At 36.2% G+C, this 19,565-nt stretch overlaps 2 protein-coding genes across 2 annotated transcripts; one reads left to right on the top strand and one right to left on the bottom strand.

The window, feature by feature from the left end:
* The first annotated feature begins 1,044 nt into the window (after positions 1-1,044).
* Positions 1,045-10,541, top strand: LOC132622677 (probable cadmium/zinc-transporting ATPase HMA1, chloroplastic). The gene is made up of 13 exons (XM_060337329.1): positions 1,045-1,850; positions 2,587-2,737; positions 2,811-2,995; positions 3,903-4,049; positions 5,135-5,330; positions 5,688-5,800; positions 6,078-6,316; positions 6,525-6,630; positions 6,965-7,132; positions 7,631-7,847; positions 9,357-9,541; positions 9,618-9,704; positions 9,999-10,541. Exons 1-13 carry the CDS (start codon positions 1,368-1,370, stop codon positions 10,173-10,175), a joined length of 2,454 nt encoding a protein of 817 aa, XP_060193312.1. The 5' UTR covers positions 1,045-1,367; the 3' UTR covers positions 10,176-10,541.
* A 696-nt stretch (positions 10,542-11,237) lies between these two features.
* Positions 11,238-12,662, bottom strand: LOC132622678 (transcription factor MYB44-like). The gene has a single exon (XM_060337330.1). The coding sequence runs from the start codon at positions 12,605-12,607 to the stop codon at positions 11,600-11,602; it is 1,008 nt and encodes a 335-aa protein (XP_060193313.1). The 5' UTR covers positions 12,608-12,662; the 3' UTR covers positions 11,238-11,599.
* Between the last annotated feature and the right edge of the window lie 6,903 nt (positions 12,663-19,565).

Raw genomic sequence — 19,565 nt, forward strand, 5'->3', positions numbered from 1 at the left:
TTACTCTTGAAGTGCTGTTAGATCCCTTTTGCTATTATGTAGAGCTGTTCTTAAATTATTCAAATCAATACTTAATAAGTAGTTACGTGATGTTCCATTTGTTGTGTGGGAATTCATGTCATTATTCTCTTTTCACTTCCCTTGAAGGGCGGAACTCGTTTAGAAAAGATATAGTTATTTCTTTATAAGCACATTGCATAAATACCCGAGAATTTGGTTGGTAGTCCTAATAAAATAATTAATTCGCTGAATTTGGACCCACTTATTTCTCTTTCATGATCTCTCCCGTTTACACTTTTCAGTACTTGTACTTTTTACTTCATTTGCTTCCCTTTTTCTTCACATCAAATAGTCTAGTTCTTATTCGACCTTCAATTTGTGCTGCAAAATCCCATACTCAGTATTTATGTCCAACACTTGATAGGAATTAAAAGGTATTTTTAAGATATGAGTAGATTTTACTGTAAAGGGGAACAATAGATACGGAAATTTACCGGCGTTGAATTTTTAAACCTAACTCACCGGTAAAGGGATATATGGAGCTGAAAACTTACTAGTTTACGGAATGGACAGCAAACGGAAGGTCAACTTCTCTTTTTTTTTTTTTCAAAGTGGATCGTGCTATACTGCCATCCATTGTTAATTTGGTAACGTGAAAAACACAAGTATTAAATTTTGTCTCCCGCAGGACCTTAAAAGGTAGGTGAGGAGGTAGGTGCATAAGTAATGAGTAACATACTAGTAAGACAGGTAATTTGGATTTTTATTTTAAAAAAAAATGTTTGTTGTGGATTTATGCGGAGACGAATTTTAAAATAAACTCACTTATAGATAGCAGTGATTGTAAAGCCAATAATATTCAAATTTGAGTACGACACTCTGAGCTGTAGTTTCTTTTTGTATTAGTACTAGAGCAATATATTATCCCATCGAAGGGAGAGTTTTTATATATTCTTAATAGGCAACATTTAAACGTGCACAGTGCATCCGCGGTCAATGCGTTAGAGATCGCCTTTGGCTGATGTAAAGTGAGAATTATAGCAATCATTTTTACAAAACATATCCTCACCTTTGCAGAATAGACAAAAACTTGCTGAGCTAACCCACAATTGTCAAAAATGTCCCTGAAAGCACAAAATTTTGACAAGTAGATCCATGACTAGACCGTAACCCCCAATTCCAAAGTGAGCACATAGTGTTGCGCAGATGATACAACAATAGCCACACTCCACAATTGCAATTTGCAAGATCCCCAAAGGCCCCCACTCAAACCCCCTCCATTATTATTATTGAGAGAAAGAAAGAAAGAAAACAAAAAGAATGCGTACTCAGTGAAAAATATTGGAGCAAAAAAAAAATAAAAAAAAATGGAAGCTCTGCGTGTTTCAACTTGCTTCACAGGGATCAATTCTTCACTCTACAAATCTAGAAGGAAACTCAAAGTCAATCGTAATCTCCTTCTCTCTACAGTTAAAACCAACAAATCTTCAATTTCCATTCGCAATCCCACAAAATTTCGGGGACAAATCCACTGCTCTGCTTGCAGCTGCTCCTCCCATAATCATCATCATCATGAGCATAGTCATGGTCATGATCATGATCATCATCATCATCATCACGGGCATGATGGAGGTGATGGTAAACTTACGAAATTCCAGGAGGTATTTCTTAAGTTTGCTACTGCTATTAGATGGACTCAATTGGCGAATTTCTTGAGAGAACATTTAGAGCTTTGTTGTTGCTCAGCTGCTTTGTTTATTGCTGCGGGTGTTTGCCCGTACTTTCTTCCCAAGCCAGCTGTACTGCCTCTTCAGCGTGTTTTCACTCTCATTGCCTTTCCTCTCGTTGGGGTAATCATGTCTTTCCTCATATAATAACAAATCCTTTTAGTTGTACTGTATTTGACTTGTTTAATTGATTGATTATTTCTTATGCAGTCCTAGCTTATAATACAGACTTTGGGATGCTATTTTGGCTATAGAGATACTCGAATTTCAAATGCTTAGGCTCTTAATAGTTATCCTCATTATAATGAGATTTATTAAGCAGGAGTGTTTCGATATAATTCATAGGTCTAATCTGTTTTAATCACAAATTTTATACTATAGACGTAGCGCTTCTGAATTTCAGAATTAGTACCGCATACAAGGGGTCAAGTTCCCTGCATTTGAGAACAGTGATTTTAGGATCCTTTAAGTCCTCAGGATGGGGGTTGAGTTAGGCCCAGGTGCCATATGTTTACATGGTATCAGAGCCAGGTCCATCCAAACATTTGGGTTCTCGGTCCACGCTCCAGTTGGCCCTGAAGCGTGACGGGGGGTGTTAGACCGGGTTAGAGTCCCACATTGCTTGGGAATGGACTGGCAGTCTGCTTATATGGACTTGGGCAATCATGAGCTAGCTTTTGGAGTTGACTTAGCCCAAGTTCCATATCTTTACATCACTTCAACCGTGTTGTATGATGTTGTGGATATTAATTTGTGTAAATCCATGTATAAAAAAAGTACAATTACTGTGTGTTCTCTTATGATGAAATATTGTAATTCCATAGGCAAGTGTCATATTTGAAATTTCACTTTATTGTAGGTCTCAGCATCACTTGATGCATTAATGGATATTACTGGTGGGAAAATCAATATTCATGTACTGATGGCTCTCGCAGCTTTTGCATCAGTTTTTATGGGGAATATATTGGAAGGTGGCTTGCTTCTGGCAATGTTCAATTTGGCTCATATAGGTAAGTAAAGAGTTTGGGAATGTTTTCTGAAGGACTTAGAACTTCTTTATCTAATACACATTTGTCAGTGCAGCTGAGGAGTACTTCACTAGCCGCTCCAAGGGTGATGTAAAGGAATTAAAAGAAAACCATCCAGAATTTGCTCTTGTGCTGCATGTAGACAATCAAACCTTGCCTAGTTTCTCTGACTTCACATATAGTGAAGTTCCTGTGCGTGACCTGGAAATTGGCTCATTTATATTGGTTAAAGCTGGTGAGGTCTGTATCCACTTTTCTTTTGGGTTTAGTCGCATTTAAAACTCTTCTATTTATGTGTCTCTTTCTTTTGCATGAAATGTTATGTTCTCCACATCTGTGCAATTTATTCCTACGGAAAACTTATATCATAGGTTGTTTTTATAGCTTGCACCTTCTACTTGAGCCAACAAAGTGAGAGATTAAATAGCAGCGCGTCACGTGTGTTATGGGTTCCAAGTTCTCTATACATCTGTGGTCTGGCAACTTTTATGATTTGCAGTACAAGACATACTAATAATTTTTTTTTGATAACGTAAATAGTTTTATTGATATTAGGGTAATCCCAGTATACCAAAACGTAGAGAGCCTACAATAAAACATGGTTCTCTACAAAAGTCACGCAATCATCTATAAGGCATACCAATAATTAAACTGGTGACAATTGCTTCTGTTACGGCGGATTTGAATAATAAATCTGGTTTATTTGTATTAGGAGTCTTTGTTAAATTTAAATTTACTTAGATAAGTTTAATTGAGATAATTTAGGTCTTTTGAATTTTAATCTGCAATTTTTTTGTTTTCAACTTGGCTATTTAAAGCCCTCCATCCCTAGTTAAATTATTGAGAGACTGTTAGATGGGAAAGACCACTCCCTTAGACAATTTTTGGCCTGTTAAATATTTATACCTCTAGATTTCTTGGGTTAATGTATTTTGTTTTTGCTACTGTTTGAATCATTCTTTCTACTCTGATTCATAGAAAAAGTTACTGATGTTTTTTTTTTCATGATCAAATTTTGTTCCTACAAGGGCTACAACTTGTATTTGGTTCCCTTTAATTCTGGATTTTACTTGTACATTTTGTGCTTCAACCCTTTTATTGTGGTGAGCTTCTATACTTGTCTAACTCTTCCTGTTGCTTTGATCAGTCCGTACCGGTGGACTGTGAAGTTTCCCGAGGTAGATCAACAATTACTATTGAGCATTTGACGGGAGAAGTCAAACCTTTAGATAGGAAAGAGGGGGACAGTATTCCTGGAGGTGCACGAAACTTGGACGGTATGTTGATAGTGAAGGTATGCCCTTCAATGTTCGATTATTTGGATTGCATTCAATTGATTTAAAATGAAACAGGTTAAGAAAATAGTCAGTTTGTCGCCACGTTGGCATTAAAAAGAAGACATATATTTCTTTCTTTTTTCTTTTTCTTTGCGAAAAGGGGAGGATTTGTCTATCTTAATCTATGGTTTAGATTAAAAAAATTCCTTGCGTTTATTCCTTGACCCAAACCTTTTAGCATATCTCCTTATTTTACATTTACATTATCCTCCATGGTCTTTGCATAATCCTGTGTCAACTATCAGAATGATTTATAAAAGTAGAAACAAAAAGAAGAAGAAAAAGAGTCCATCTAGTGCTTGTAATATAGAAACTTGTTAGTTGATTGCTGAGTTGCTTATGCTCACTTTGATAGTCACATTAGCAGTTTGACATTTGTAGTGGCCTATACAATCACAGAGCATTACTAAAAAGAGGCGTTGGACATGTTCCCTATGTGGGATGGAACATATTAGTTTTGGAACAATGGTCTACTTTTAATATAACTGATTTTGCAATCTGTTGGTTTAATTTTAGCTGTGGAGTATTCAGATAAAAAACGGGGTTTACTATCTTCCCTCAGAAAGATTCCGTAATGAAGTGGAGACATATGCTTGATGAACCCGTATTCCAGACATCCATTTCTTTCCATCTGTCCTAAGAGATGTTTGAGTACAAGTAGTGTAAGCAAAAATTGCTGCAATAAGGAACTATGATGCATTATGATATAAAGTTTAATGGATAAGTGACTTTTAAAATTGATATCCATTAAGCGACTTCCTTGATTATCTATAATATTATAGATTCTAGAACTCCCAGACTTGCAAATCCACAAGGATGTCATTCAAGAGTCCTTAGATCAACTGGCGACTATTATCTAAAACCATAATGTTAAGCGACTTCAAAGTCGTAAAGTGAAGTTGGTAACTCAAAAGTTATAGTCCTATTTTCTAAACAATGTTAAGCAGTTAATTAAGGGATTTTGAACTAAAGCATTGTCATTTTAAAACCACCCACTTTAATTGGTCTAATTCAATCTTTGTGATCATTGATTATCTTATAGGCAAAGAAAACATGGAAAGAGTCCATGCTCAGCAGAATTGTGCAGCTGACAGAAGAAGCTCAGCTGAGTAAACCAAAACTCCAGAGATGGCTTGATAAATTTGGCGAGCAGTACAGTAAAGCAGTTGTGTTGTTATCTCTAGCAGTTGCTTTTCTTGGTCCATTCCTTTTCAAGTGGCCCTTCTTTAGTACCGCAGGTACTTTTAAGGAGTCTTATTTTGAGCATATACTTTTTTATTTGTGCTTAGTTTTTGCTATCCACAGCAGTCTTTCTACCATTACTACATATACCTTCCAATCAAGAAAAAGGGATTTTAATACATATGTTTTTTTAGGTGTTAAATGGATTTTAAAACAACTTTTATTGAACTTTGTGTGCATGCTTGGGCTCGGGTCTATGTGGAGGCATCTGCTTAACTGTTTACCTAGTATCAAGTAGAACCTATTTTATGATTTGTAATGCAAGTGAAAAGCAGGATGTTTCTATATGGATGTATCCATTTCATCGTATAATCTGTGTACCGTTTGGTTATCTAGTGTCTTTTTTTTTTCAGCTTGCAGAGGATCAATTTATCGAGCATTGGGCCTCATGGTGGCTGCATCACCTTGTGCATTAGCTGTGGCGCCATTGGCTTACGCAACCGCCATCAGTGCTTGTGCAAAAAGGGTAGCTCTTCAAATTGGCAGACAGTCTACTTATTAACCTTGTGGAGTCAAATCTTTTTCACCAGCCTTTTTAATTTTAATTTTTATGTTTTATATAGTTTCCTATTCTGGAAAACTTGTATAATACCTCATCATAGTCTTACAGTATGTTTGAACTGTAATCATCCCATTACTATTATAATGTTATTGCCAGGACCTGAGCAGAGCAATTATTATATGTTGTTTCAGCCTCAGCCATTTCTGTTCACAGGTTGTGATGTGGTGAATTTTCTTTCTAGGGGATATTGCTTAAAGGTGGACAGGTGCTTGATGCCTTGGCTTCATGCCATAGTATTGCATTTGACAAAACTGGTACATTGACAACTGGGGAGTTCACGTGCAAAGCAATTGAACCGATACATGGGCATGCTAGCAGTGTTGGAAAAGAATATGCTTCTTGTTGTGTCCGCAGTTGTGAGAAAGAGGCACTTGCTGTTGCAGCTGCAATGGAGAGGGGTACAACTCACCCAATTGGAAGGTGGTTTGACTGATAAGTATCTATAAATTTGTTTATTTATTTATTTATTCATAATCTTATTTTATCTGTTATTAATTTGATATGTCTCTTCATATGAATTTTGAATGCTCGCCTACTCCTTTCTAATGTTATGATTATATACTATCACCTTTTAGTGAGTCTAGCTTAGAAGTCCTTTAGACCTCTTAATGCTTCTTCATTCATGCAGAGCTGTTGTAGATCATAGCACAGGCAAAGACCTTCCTCCAGTTTCAGTTGAAAGTTTTGAGAATTTACCTGGTAGAGGCATCTTTGCAACATTTACAAGCTTTGAGGTAATCTTTTTCATATCTGCTCACTATTAATTTTAATTTTCTCCATTCAATATTTAAATTTGTTGTTACATAAAGCAACCCAGGGTGTGGCCTAGTGGTCAATAAAGTGGGTTGAGAACCATGAGATTTCAAGTAGCAAAAACACTAGGTGATTTTCTTCTCATCTGTCCAAGCCTTGGTGGACAGGGTTACCCAATACCTGTGTTGGTGGGAGGTAACAAGTATCCTGTGGAATTAGTCGAGAACACCGCAGTTGTCCCAAAAAAAAAAAAAATGCTGTTTCTTAATTTGATTAAAAAAAGTTAAGTGATTGTTCATTATATCTGTCTTATAGCCAGGACTTGGAGGCGGTAAACCATGCAAAGCTTTTCTTGGTTCTGTGGAATACATCACCTCACTTTTCCATTCTGAAGATGAATCGAGAAGAGTTAAGGAGGCAGTAAGCACATCATCTTATGGAATTGATTTTGTCCGTGCTGCTCTCTCTGTTAATAATCAAAAGGTCAGTTGTTTCTAATGAGTAGTTAAGACAGAAATATACATTGCTCTTATGACCGCCAAGGGTTTTCATTTTTTGATTTTTCGGTTTCTTTCAATTGGATTCAATAAGCTACTTGTACTTCATAACATTTAGTACTCCCTAAGTGTCCACTTAGCCTTTTTTACACCCCTTAAGAAAACACTAACTCCAAGAAAAAAATTAGGTATTTTGACTAAACTAACCTTAATTATTAAGACTCTTGCCTATTTATTGCCTCGAGTAAATAGGGTCAAATCTGGAAAAATAAAGTTAATACCTTCTTGATTATGTAAGTGGATACTTATATTGAACCAAAATAAAAAGGCTAAGTGGACACTTATTTTGAACCGGAGGGAGTAATATCTTAACCGTTCTTATGTAGAAATATTTGATACTTATCTCTTTGTAATAAATTTCCCTCAAGCTTCTCTCCCAAAGCCCAGTGCACAAACCATTTTGCTGATTCTGTCTTGGAGCCAGGTAACTCTTTTCCACTTTGAGGATAAGCCGCGACCTGGAGTTTTAGATGTCGTACAGACATTGCAGAATCAAGCTAAACTTCGTGTCATAATGTTGACTGGTGACCATGAGGCAAGCGCATGGAGAGTTGCTAAAGCAGTGGGCATCAAAGAAGTTAACTGCAGCCTAAAGCCAGAGGATAAGCTTTATCACGTTACAAGCATTTCCAGGGATACAGGTGAGTCACAAAATCCGGCAAGGAGAGATCCTCGTTTCAGGTTTTTCTGACCCATTTAGATTTCCAAATTTTAAACAAAAAGATTATTTGTCTTCTGTACATTCTCTCACTTAACTAGTTCATGTTCATATTTAACTTGCATCTGAATAAACATGCCAAGTGACAACTTATCAAAAACAAAGAAAAACTACTCATGCGAAGTCACCAGATTAATGTAATAAATAGACTGGGCAGCTGTGGCTGAAATTCCTCTTTAGAATTTAACAAATGTTCTATGAGCCAAGTAATATCTGTGTAACCGGTGGTTCTACGTAATGAGGTGTCATTTGCCTCTTTTTAACCCGTACAGCTTGCCTAGACTTTTAAAACATCATGGGAGTAAATGTTGTTGACCCTTCTGATTCTTCTTCTCCTATCAGCCTCGAACCCTTGACCCAGTGGTGCAGAGAGGACTCCTGACCACTATGAACAAGCAAAGGCGGTAAATATATAACATTAACTACGACAGAGTAAAAAGGTGTTGCCCTGATTTGGACAAATCCATGATACTTCTAGAACAAACTTTGAACGGTTTTCGGAGTTGTGCTTGGACGTATTACCCATTTAGGCCTGAAGTTCATGCAGTGAATTTGCTCCTTTTCTTGGGCTCTCATTTCATGTTATGTAATGACACTATAGTGAGTTCATAGCAATAGCACTCCTGAGCTGTTTCTTTTATTAAAACTTAATTCAATAAGTTTCCTGGTAAATTTTGCTTAATGAGTAGCAGCAAATCCCGAAAATCCTCTCGTTCTACTACTAATCTGACCTTCTTTGGTTTTTGTGCTGTACTTTTTAGAACTTCAAGTTTGTTTCATTCCTTGTAAATTCCCTCTTTAAGTTTTTTGGAGATCGAACTGTGTTTTAAGATCTTTGGATCAGTCGACTGGAAAATTAGCACCAAACAAGAAATTTAAAATGATATAAAATAATAAGTAGAAAAAGAGACATACAAATAAAAAAGAAAAAAAAAAGCTTCATGCAACAAATCATTGAACTGCGACTTAAAATATTGAAATTGTCGCAAAATTTTGATCTTGATTTAGCGACCTTATGTTAATGTTTTCAAAATAGCTAAGGACAATTTAATTTAAATAATGTTAAAGAAGTTTGAATAGTTTCATTTCTTGATCAAAAAAATAATGTTAAAGAAGTAAAGTTAACTTTAAGCACGGTAATCAAGCTCGCATATGCTTCTGCAGGGACTCACTCGTGTTAAATAAGAGGACCTTATAGGTGAAACTGGACGTAATAGAACATGCTCTCGAAGTTATTTTGATGTTCATGGCAACAAGGAGAAATCACAAATAAGTTAATCTTTGTCATAATTCTCATTTCTCTGGACTTTAGGGTTCCAGAAATGTAGATGTACCGGGTGCAAATTGAATAGATGCTAATCAACTAAAACTTTTCACAGTAAATCTCGTGTCCTTGCAGTGCTAGCTAACCAATTACTATGCTTCTGAGCAGGTGGCCTTATAATGGTAGGGGACGGCATCAATGATGCCCCAGCACTTGCTGCAGCTGATGTTGGTATTGTGCTGGCTGAGCGAGCTAGTGCTGCTGCCATATCTGTTGCTGATATACTGTTGTTACAAGACAATATTTCTGGTGTCCCATTTTGTGTTGCCAAGTCTCGTCAAACAACATCCTTGGTATTTCCTTTCCCTTCCTCTGTAATCAACATGTGTCTTTCTATTTGCAACTGATACTCGGCCCTTATTCTTACAGATCAAGCAAAATGTGGTACTTGCTTTGTGTAGCATTTTTGTGGCATCTCTTACATCAGTTATGGGTTTCCTCCCACTCTGGTTGACGGTATGACTCTATTCCAGATAAATGTTTCCATATTGTTTCGATCAATCCGTGTATCTGTTCAGTTTCCTGCTGTAGTCTTTCTGCAAGCTATTAGGTCCAACACAAGTTTACCTACGTGAATTTTTCTTATTTCTAATGATCCAATTCCTGCTATTCGTGGAAAAAGAGTAGTCAAGACTCATAAGAGTTACGTTCTGCTGGACTTGCAACTATGGAAAATGAGAAAGTGCTTTTTCGCCGTAGCTTTGGGTGTTATCTTAGTAAATTCATTTGATCTGGTATGTCAACATGCAGGTGCTCTTGCATGAAGGTGGCACACTTCTTGTTTGTCTCAATTCGGTTCGTGCTCTAAACCCTCCAACATGGTCATGGAAGGAGGATATTTCACATATCATGGACAGATTGCGTTCTCTAATTATGTTTTTGAGGCACGGCACACTACCTAGCACCATTCAAGCAGCACATTTGTGATTATGGACTTGCTCTTTAGCTGCTCACCTCCCAGTTGCGAGACGGAGTGGAGACTAATTTCTTCCTGTGACACAAAGTGAGGATTCAAGATGTGAAGAATACACCGTGCATTTTGAATTTCCTCATCAACTAGATTACCAGGTGGAGGGTTGAAGCTAAATCAATCATATGTATATTCTTGTCCATGTTTCTGAACTTCGCATGGTATTAGGTTGTATTGAAATTTTTCTGTAAAAAGCTGGTTGGAAGAAGTAACCAGCAATGCATCTAATTTTGAAGTAAGATGTTAGGGAACCATTAATCATGAGTTGTTCCTCTTGCACCACATTTCTACAAGTCTCCTATTGAATAACGGCTTTCTGGTCTTATCTTTATCTGAATAACTTGGTCAAACGTGCAACGTTCAATTTCAGTTATGATAATCCAACAGATTTTATTTCATGTGTTTACAGTTCCCACGGAACTAAAGACGGATAATGATTAACTGAACCTTAATGTCAAAGGTGGTGGAACTGATATAATTTGAGAACTTATAACTGACAAAACGCTTTCTCCATTGTGGAAGAGAGACCGATACAGATGGTGACTACAACATCAACATAACCAGTGTACCCCAGGGTTTGAAAAGGGCAAGATGCGCAAATCTTGCCTAACCAATGTACTCCCGGGGTCAGAGAAGGGCAAGATATGTGCAAATCTTACCTCTTGGGCATATGCACAATGAAAAATGCAGCTCTCCTCTATTTTTAACTCGTTTGCAATAATATAAGTTCACTCCACAGAGAAACAAAGGAAGTGATTCATGGTGCAGTTCTTATTCTTTGTCTGGTTAAATTCATTCTTTACCATCTTCTTATCATTTCCGGCTAATTAATTAAGCGTCTAGTTCGTTCACTTAAAACAAAAGCAATTCGACTTCCCAAATACCACATACGATTCGATTAAGCTATGACATTAGGCGCCCTCAATTCAATTCTCGTTGATACCCAAAAGGTTTCAAAGATATTCTATGTTCAAAGTTCAAATTTGAAAAGTAAAGATAAATAACTTGTGAGAGTAATAAAGTTAAGAACTTTGCTTCATTCAAATCCTTCCCATCAGATTTCATTTTCGTTTTCCTTGAGCAGTAGGTCTTCTCAAAACATAATATTTACTTATAGCTAGTTTTTCTTGGTTTCTAATCTGCCTGAATATAAATTAAAAAAACTTCTTTCTTTTTTTTTTTTTTAATCTTTTTGGTATTTTTTTCTTATTAGTTCCAGCCTTTGCATTTCTGCCATCACTGGAACTTGGCTTTATACTCTCCCCCTCGCCCTGTACAACACCCCAAAACTATTTGTTCTTTTGAAGCTTAAAGAAAACCTCTGCCCTAAAAAGAAAAAGAGAGAATGAAACAAAGACAGTTTCTTTCTCCTCTCATATCCCTAATCGATTTTGCTTATTCCCATGCGATTATTAGCAGCTCTACTATCCCTGAACCCATCAGTAGCTTGTTGCATACACAATCCTAGCCCTAATCCACTTGGCAATTGATGGTTTTGCTGCTGAAACTGAAACTGTTGTTGTTGCTGCTGCTGCTGATGAGGCTGTTGTTCAACTCCCATCATGTAGTTCCTCACCTCCGTCTTTATCATCTCTTGCATAACTCCCAACAACTCCTGACTAAACGGCACGAAAACCTTGTCTTCCTGCGGTGGCGGCGGCGGCGGCGTTGGCGGCAACTGAAACGGATTTCTCGACTGAGTAGACTCAGCCGAGCGATTCGATAACTCCGCCGAGTCGATTCCAGGTAGCGAAAGGCTAAGAGAAGTCGGCGGATCAATCGACGGTGGAGATGTGATATCAATCGACGGTGGAAAAACACCACCAGTTCTAGCAACAGGTTTAAAAACATGAGATTGCGATGACGATGACACGTGGAGGCTACCTGAATCACTATCCGAACCCGAGGGGCTACCTGGACTGAAATGGAAACCCGAAACAGGCATAGCAGATCCAGCGCTAACAGATCTCTTTAACGGTGGCTGTTGATTCTGAAATATTTGATCGGCAAGTTCGTTACCTTCATCAGCACTTAAAGAAGAGCATTTCCTCTTTAAAGTTGAATTCCAGTGATTCTTAATGGCGTTATCTGTCCGTCCATTAAGAAGTCGGGCTATTGTGGCCCATTTGTTACCAAAGCGAGCATGGGCCCGAATAATAGTCTCATCTTCTTCAGCTGTAAAAGCCCGATGTTCTACTTGTGGTGATAACTGATTACACCAACGTAACCGGCAAGATTTGCCGGATCTACCTGGAATTGATTTGCTGATAAGTGACCAATTGCGTGGCCCATGTTTTTGAACAAGGTGTTGTAAAAGCTCATCTTCTTCGGGGCTCCATGGACCTTTAACCCGATCCATATCTTTCTTAGAACTAATATTATTGGACATTTTCTTATTTTTTGGGTGTGGTTTTATGAAGAGGAAACCTGAAGAAGTGGAGATTTTATATATGTGAGAAGAGGGTAATATAAGGGAAAAGGGATGACCGGTAAAACCGGTGAATGAGGGTAGAGTTGTAAGTGTAATGGGCACCGATTTGTTTTTTTTAAAAAAAGGTGAGATAGAGAAAGCGGTTGATTATTAGAGATGGAATACAGCTGTAAACAGGACACGCGTCATAAAGATGGGATACACTGATTTGCACAATAACAGATGGAGTGGTGTAGGCTCCTGTTTTCAGTTTTAGGGAGAGCTGTTCATCCTTTTTTTCTATAATAATTATAAGCTGCGTGTGCATTACTCTTTCTTTTTCTTTTCTTTCACTTTGCCTCTTTTCCAATCACCTACGTACCTAAAGGAGATTTGTTTGGTTCTAATGGGAAAAAAACAAAGGTTGAAATGTAACGCATTCAACGGCTGTTACCTGGTCATTTGGGTGCGAGTTTCTTAGGACTAATGAGAAGCAAAATGGTGAAAAACAGTTTTACCCCAATTATACTAGATTACGGTAATAAATGTTTTTTTTAAATTTAGCATTCAGTATTCAAACACATATTGGCAGATTAATTTGAATTTAGCAGGTTTACTAAGAAGTATAAAGCGTTGTTTTAATAATCTTAGAGACCGCCGCTTTTGTGCACTTCTACCAATTTTAAGAGGCAGCTGATTCCTTGTACGAATATATGTATCGGGTAATTTTCCTAGTCTGCAAAAACTTGAACTTGAGATCTCGTAATTCTTAACCTACTTTATTAATCACTAAATTATTTTTTATAAAGTATTACGTATAAAGTGTTTCTTAGCCAGGAATTTTCTTTTTCAAAATACAACATCGGCATTTCTAAGAGATTTCACCGCTTCATAACACTCTTAGGTGAGCCGTAGAAGTTGTTTTAAATTAAAAAGAGTAATACATTGAATGATCTGATAGATATATTCTAGTTAAAGAAGTTGACACATGTTACTCCCCCCGATCAAAAAAAGAGTCTACTTAAGAAAATATTAACTCTTAGATAAAAATAGGTAATTTAACTAAACTACCTCTAATTAAATAGGCATTCGGATTTGATCATATGACACTTAATAGGGACAAATATAAAAAAATAAGATTAATTCTTTTTTGATTTGCTAAGTGAATTTTTTTTTAATAAAAAAAAAATTAAGTGAATTCTTTTTTTGATCTGGAGGGAATATTAACCTCAACTCACATGAGAAAATTTATTTTATACAGTATTCGAAGTTGTTATATTTCATTATGTTACACAGTAAATCAGTTAAAGAATTAATGATGAAATCCTCTGCAGATTTAAAACTTTTATTTAATGAAGAACTAAAGCAAGTGACTTATAACCGAAATCATGACACACTGCTTTAAAATTAATTTTTTTAATTAATAAGTATGGGGCTGAGTGGGAGAGAGAGGAAATTAGGGTAACGGTTGAGAAGATGATTGAAAGGACAAAGAAAAAATAGAAAGAGGCCATCAGCTTTGACTGAAAGCAAAGCAGAAACTGCAGTTGACAGCCTGGAGAGCATACTACCTTTAATTTGTTTTTCCTGGGGATGGGATATTTATCTACCCACTCCTTTCTTTTTTAACTTATTTTTTTCTTCTATTCTAATAACCCCCTGAAAATGAAACGGCCGCACGGATGTGCTGACCTGGCACTAAACGACAACATCGGTCGCCGAATCGGAAGGCGAATCATTACTACAATCCTGTCAGTCCAGCCTGTCTTTCTTATTTTATTATTCTTTAACCCCTTCAACTTCCTTGAATATGCACTTCCCATTCTATATTTCTAATTGCAACTCCAACGGCCTTTGTCCCCATTCTTATCACAACACTGACCTGCTATTACCCGTCATTCGGTCACCGCCTCTTTTTAATTTAATCAAAATAGTTATTTCATTTAATTCATCAAGCTCCGTCTCACACATTTGACTAGACATTAAATTTAAGATAGAAAAGAAATTTTCAAATTGTTTATTTGTTTATTGGTATATCACAAAATCATCCCTTTTATTCAAAATAATTTAATTTTGATCCATTTTTAATTTCATGGCAAATTAAAAGCTATAAAACTCAAAAATTAGTTTTTCTTGCATGATATGTGTTGTATCAAACTCCACCACAATAAGTTTTTCAATTTGAATGAGTAAAATATTTATTATAATTATGACCAATTTATATAAATATAAGAATTTATGTTTAACTGTGATACACTAAACAACAGTATTATGCAAAAAACGAATTTTTTTTCAAAGGTTTGAAAATTTTGCTCCTTTAAAGAAGGGCACGAAACCGTCCTTTCCGCATAAAGTTTACCTGTACGGATCAGGTAACCCACGCTCTCCCTCACGCATCCCAAAAACACTAGTCACTTTCCTACGACCTTCCTTCTCATCCACTTTCCCTTTATTTAAATCAAACTTGGAGTAATCTCAATTATAGAGCCCTAGATTTTAGTGTGAATACTGAAACGGGTAAAGGGAATATATTAAAATAACTTAGAGGAATATAAGTATAGTAAATTAAAAAATAAAAAGGTACAGAGGGGGACAGAGAGATTAATAATAAATGAGAAAGATAGGAGAGAGGAGGAGATATGCGTATCCGTTTCTGTTACTCGTACGTCGTACCTACTACCTAATGCCCAGCTGTTTGGCATGGCTGTTGGGTTGTACTCCCCAATTTCTAAGGGGTGGTTTGGTAGATAGTCAAAATTATTTCGAAATTATAATTTCGGATTTAATTTATCCTATTTATTGAAATTATTTTATATCATCTTTTAGATGGTATAAAATAATCTCAGTATAAATAGGATAAGAAGGTATAAGCTGGAATATCTTAACATTAATTTTTATATCATGTTTGATTTAAGGTACCAAACGACCCCTAATATTATCTTCTTTCTTCAACAAAATTCCCTCAATACTTGCTAGTCGGTTGTTATATACTTTACAACAAATTGAGTAATTTAATCTCATAAGTTAAAAATACTATATATGTGTGTGATCAATAAAATGTGTTTACTCCTACATCGGCTGGTGATGAGTTTAATTGTCCTTTTATACGGTCCTCGATAGTTCGATGTATATATGGGTGTGTGTGATAAATATATTGTGTTTAGTCTCCCACATCGGCCAGTAATGAGACTATTTGTCTTTTAAACGGTCCTTGTTCTGACTCTTTTGATCAACTTTGAAGTCGAGTTAGTCTCAAAATACATATGTTAAATCATGGTATCATAACAAGAGCTATCTCAATTCTTTGCTTACTCAATGTTATGTGTCCCTTTTTATATTATTCACAATCTAAATGTATAGTCTTTTTTATATTTGTGCCCCTCCCTAGAAGTTTTTACCGTTTTGCTCTTATGGTGATTTGATCTCGCAACCTTGGATTAGAGGTGGAGGCCTGGAGGGTCACTCCAAATATCTAGTATTGAGCATACGTCGAGGTGAGTCTCCCCGTAAGTTGGTGATGGAATTATTGTCTTTGTAGATGGGTATTAAATAATTCTTCCCTCTTGAACTCTATATTGTGGTTAAATTTGGTACAATATCCCCTTTTATTCTCATGGTATTAGGGTGAGGCTCATTTTAATTCTTTGGTTGCCCAATGCTAGATCGCTTATCTTATATTGTTCGTGCTCAAAATATCTTCTCTAGGAGTGCAGAGAATGTTGAATCTCATAAATCGATTGATAATGAGAATAGTTATTTCTTTACATGATCTTGAATCCCACCTCTTAAGCGAACTTTGGAGGCAGTGTTAGGCTCAACAACTATTCTCTTTTTTGTCCCCGTCAATTTTATGATAGCGACCTTTTCGTTGGCTCAAAATAATAATAATAATAATAATAAATTCGTGGACCATAAAAATTTCAACACCGTTGGCTCTCGAACTGCATCCTAAAATCCAATCCACCAACTTACTTGGGACATGGGTAACATTTCAAATTAGTGGTACCATTGTAGTGGGGTAGGCATAAGTCCCCGTATCGGGTAGGTAATCAACTCGTTCGTTAACTAAGGACCCGTTTGACCATAAAAATTATTCACTTTTTTTCAGAATCTTTTTTCATTTTTTTCAAAAATTAGTGTTTGGCCATGAAAATTTCAATTTGAAAAACAATCAAAAGCTTATTTTTCACAACCACAACCTTGTTGAATAAGTGCATTTCAACTACAAAATACTACATTTGCTATGGCCAAACACAATTTCAAAATTACAAAAAAATTGATTTTTATTTTTTTTATTTTTATGGCCTTGCCTACTAAACTTATGCTTTTTGAACGAGCATTCCCATTTTTTTCACTAACGTCTCTTGCAAATACCCAAAAAGAAATAATATCTAGAAGAATTACGAACATCTATACTTTTGTTTTCAGGTAAAATGATAACTCATCTAAATAGTTTTACAAATAAAGAGTGGAATTACAATTACCCTTTCTAAATTCGGGGCCTATACGTGACAAACTACTTTCTGGGGAGTTTAAATGAAAAAACGGAAAAGTAGGGACGGAAAGCGACAAAAAAAGAAAAAGTAGTCTAGTATGGGAAATCGTACTTTGTAACGCTTTCATAACCGTTAAAAGATGACACGTGGCAACAAGCGGTAACATCCCATGAATCATCCTCATCGACCCGTATTACTTCTCTTTAGCCGGTTATTTCTTTTCCTAACCCGCGTAATAAACCGTTATACTCATGTGGAAAGAGGGAACTTTATCACGTGCGGCAGACCTGGTTAAAGGAGACACACGTGTGTCTTGCATCCTCTGTAGCAGCAGACAGTGGAAAAATGGAATCTTGATCGTACTTAGTTGCACTATAAATTAACATATCTAACCTCACCTTCTTATCTATATATAGTGAGAAAGTCGAGGTTAACAGAGTAATTGGGGAATTGCACTTCCCGTTTTGTCCTTTAGTTAATTGGGTTCACGCAACTCACGTGGTAGACAAGGGTCCAAGAGCTTTCTAGGCACAATGGTTTCTTAACGTAGGCTGTAAGGGCAGTTTCTACTTTCTAGTAAGCATCAGAATACAAAAAATGGTTATTACAGTATATATAAAATAAATAATAGATAACTAACCATTGATCATTGACAAGGTCAGCTAGTTTCATTTATTTTTAATACTTTTAAAGTTAAGTTATTCTTATTTATAGAAATGTCACTATTGGGGCAGATAAAAAAAAAATGTCATGTAAATTAAGACGAAGAGAAGCATGTTTTTTATTTTGGTTATTTAGCTATAGAAGGAATTTAATATGTGATTTACCAAATATTTTATTTTTAATTGTAGTAAGAGAGAGCCTAATTCTTTAGCAATATGAAGAGTCCGCCGCTATGTTTATGTGGCTATTTAAACCCTATGATTATTAAAGGAGTTAAAGAAATACATTTTCATCCATATTTTCAAATTTCTTGTTGTTTGCATCTTTAAAAAAAAAAAAAAAACAGAATTTCTCCCCCTAATCTCGTTGTTGACATAAAAGATTTACCCGATTTATGTCGACCTCTACAAGACGAGCCCATCTTCAAATCTTAAGGTCCGTTAGAGGTTTTTTTGATGCTACTCCAACTTAAATCCTAGCTCACATCAATAAGAAGGTCACATATTCCATTGAAGAGACACCGGAAAAATTTCATAAAGTCATGGAATATTCACAATAAGTTCAAGACATCAAATATTATCTTTCTAAAAGCCGAAGTGATCACTGCGTGATAGTCTTGGCGATCAAACAAATCTCAAAGAGGTTCAAATCATCCAACATTGGAAAAATACGCTACTAATGGCTCTCAAATTATGAATAAAATTTAGGAGAGAAAAATCAAGGGAATATACTGAATTGTACTCTTAATCTTAATAAATGAAATTTCTTTTAATTTACTTATTTATTGTGTGATTACAATTTAGTTTTCATGCTTGAGAAAATTTGTTGCACACTCATAACATAATAACTTATAGATTAGCTAGTCTTCTTATACCTCTTTCGCATGAAATGTCTTGAGAATCTATTTGGGGACAATTGCACGAATAGTTACTTAAGATATCGTCAAAAACTTCTATAAAGATTTTAGCCGTCTCAAAATAAATTTCAGAATCGCAAGATTAAAGTTTAAAATCATGGATATAAAATTTCAAACTTCAAATATAAGGGTTTAAAGTTGGAAAGTGTCAAACATAACTGTAGAATTAATAAATGCTAAAATTGTTATACGTATCCTGTTCGAACTTCGAACTACAAAGGATCGCCTATATAGATTATTTGAAGTACCAGCTACTAGTTTCACCTAGGGGTGTCAAGCGGGCCGGGCCGGGCCGGGCCATTTAAATGTGGGCCACAAGGGGCCGGGCCGTAAGTTAAGTGGGCCGGGCTGGGGGCCGGGCTTGGAGAGGGAAAGGGTGTCCGGCCCAGCCCACCTCGGATAGGGGCTACACGTCGGGCTAACCGGGCCCGTTAGTGGGCCGGGCTGGGTTTTAGTTCATGGGCCGGGCCAAGTTTTAGTTAGTGGGCCGGGCCGGGTTTTAGTTAGTGGGCCGAGCCGGATTTTAATTATTTTTTAAAAAAATTCTAATGCTAAAATTTATTAAGTTTAATACTTTAAAATCTAGTTGTTGTCAACTTTATTTTAACCTTCAAGTTGCTTAAATTATACTTTGACCCTATTTTCAAACTATAAATACCATTCATTCTTCTCTATATTATCTCACAATTCCCTACTCTCCTCTTTCTCTAAATTTCCTACTCATCTAAATCGGAACTAAATGGGAACAATGCACATGAGTTTTGATACTAAACCAAAGTTCTTAATTTAATTATCTCATCTGATCCTAAGTCCTAATGTCATGTGCAGATTGTCACGTCCCCATCATCGGTGGAGACATTTC

The sequence above is a fragment of the Lycium barbarum genome, chromosome 12, assembly GCF_019175385.1.
Source record: "Lycium barbarum isolate Lr01 chromosome 12, ASM1917538v2, whole genome shotgun sequence".
Classification (NCBI taxonomy): domain Eukaryota; kingdom Viridiplantae; phylum Streptophyta; class Magnoliopsida; order Solanales; family Solanaceae; genus Lycium; species Lycium barbarum.

Bases quoted from the DNA above. Each gene is read 5' to 3' on its own strand.
- LOC132622678 (XM_060337330.1), bottom strand. From the start codon at position 12,607: ATGTCCAATAATATTAGTTCTAAGAAAGATATGGATCGGGTTAAAGGT.
- LOC132622677 (XM_060337329.1), top strand. From the start codon at position 1,368: ATGGAAGCTCTGCGTGTTTCAACTTGCTTCACAGGGATCAATTCTTCA. The intron at 2,738-2,810 runs GTAAGTAAAGAG...TTGTCAGTGCAG, and splicing joins GTTCAATTTGGCTCATATAG to CTGAGGAGTACTTCACTAGC. The intron at 9,542-9,617 runs GTATTTCCTTTC...TTATTCTTACAG, and splicing joins CTCGTCAAACAACATCCTTG to ATCAAGCAAAATGTGGTACT.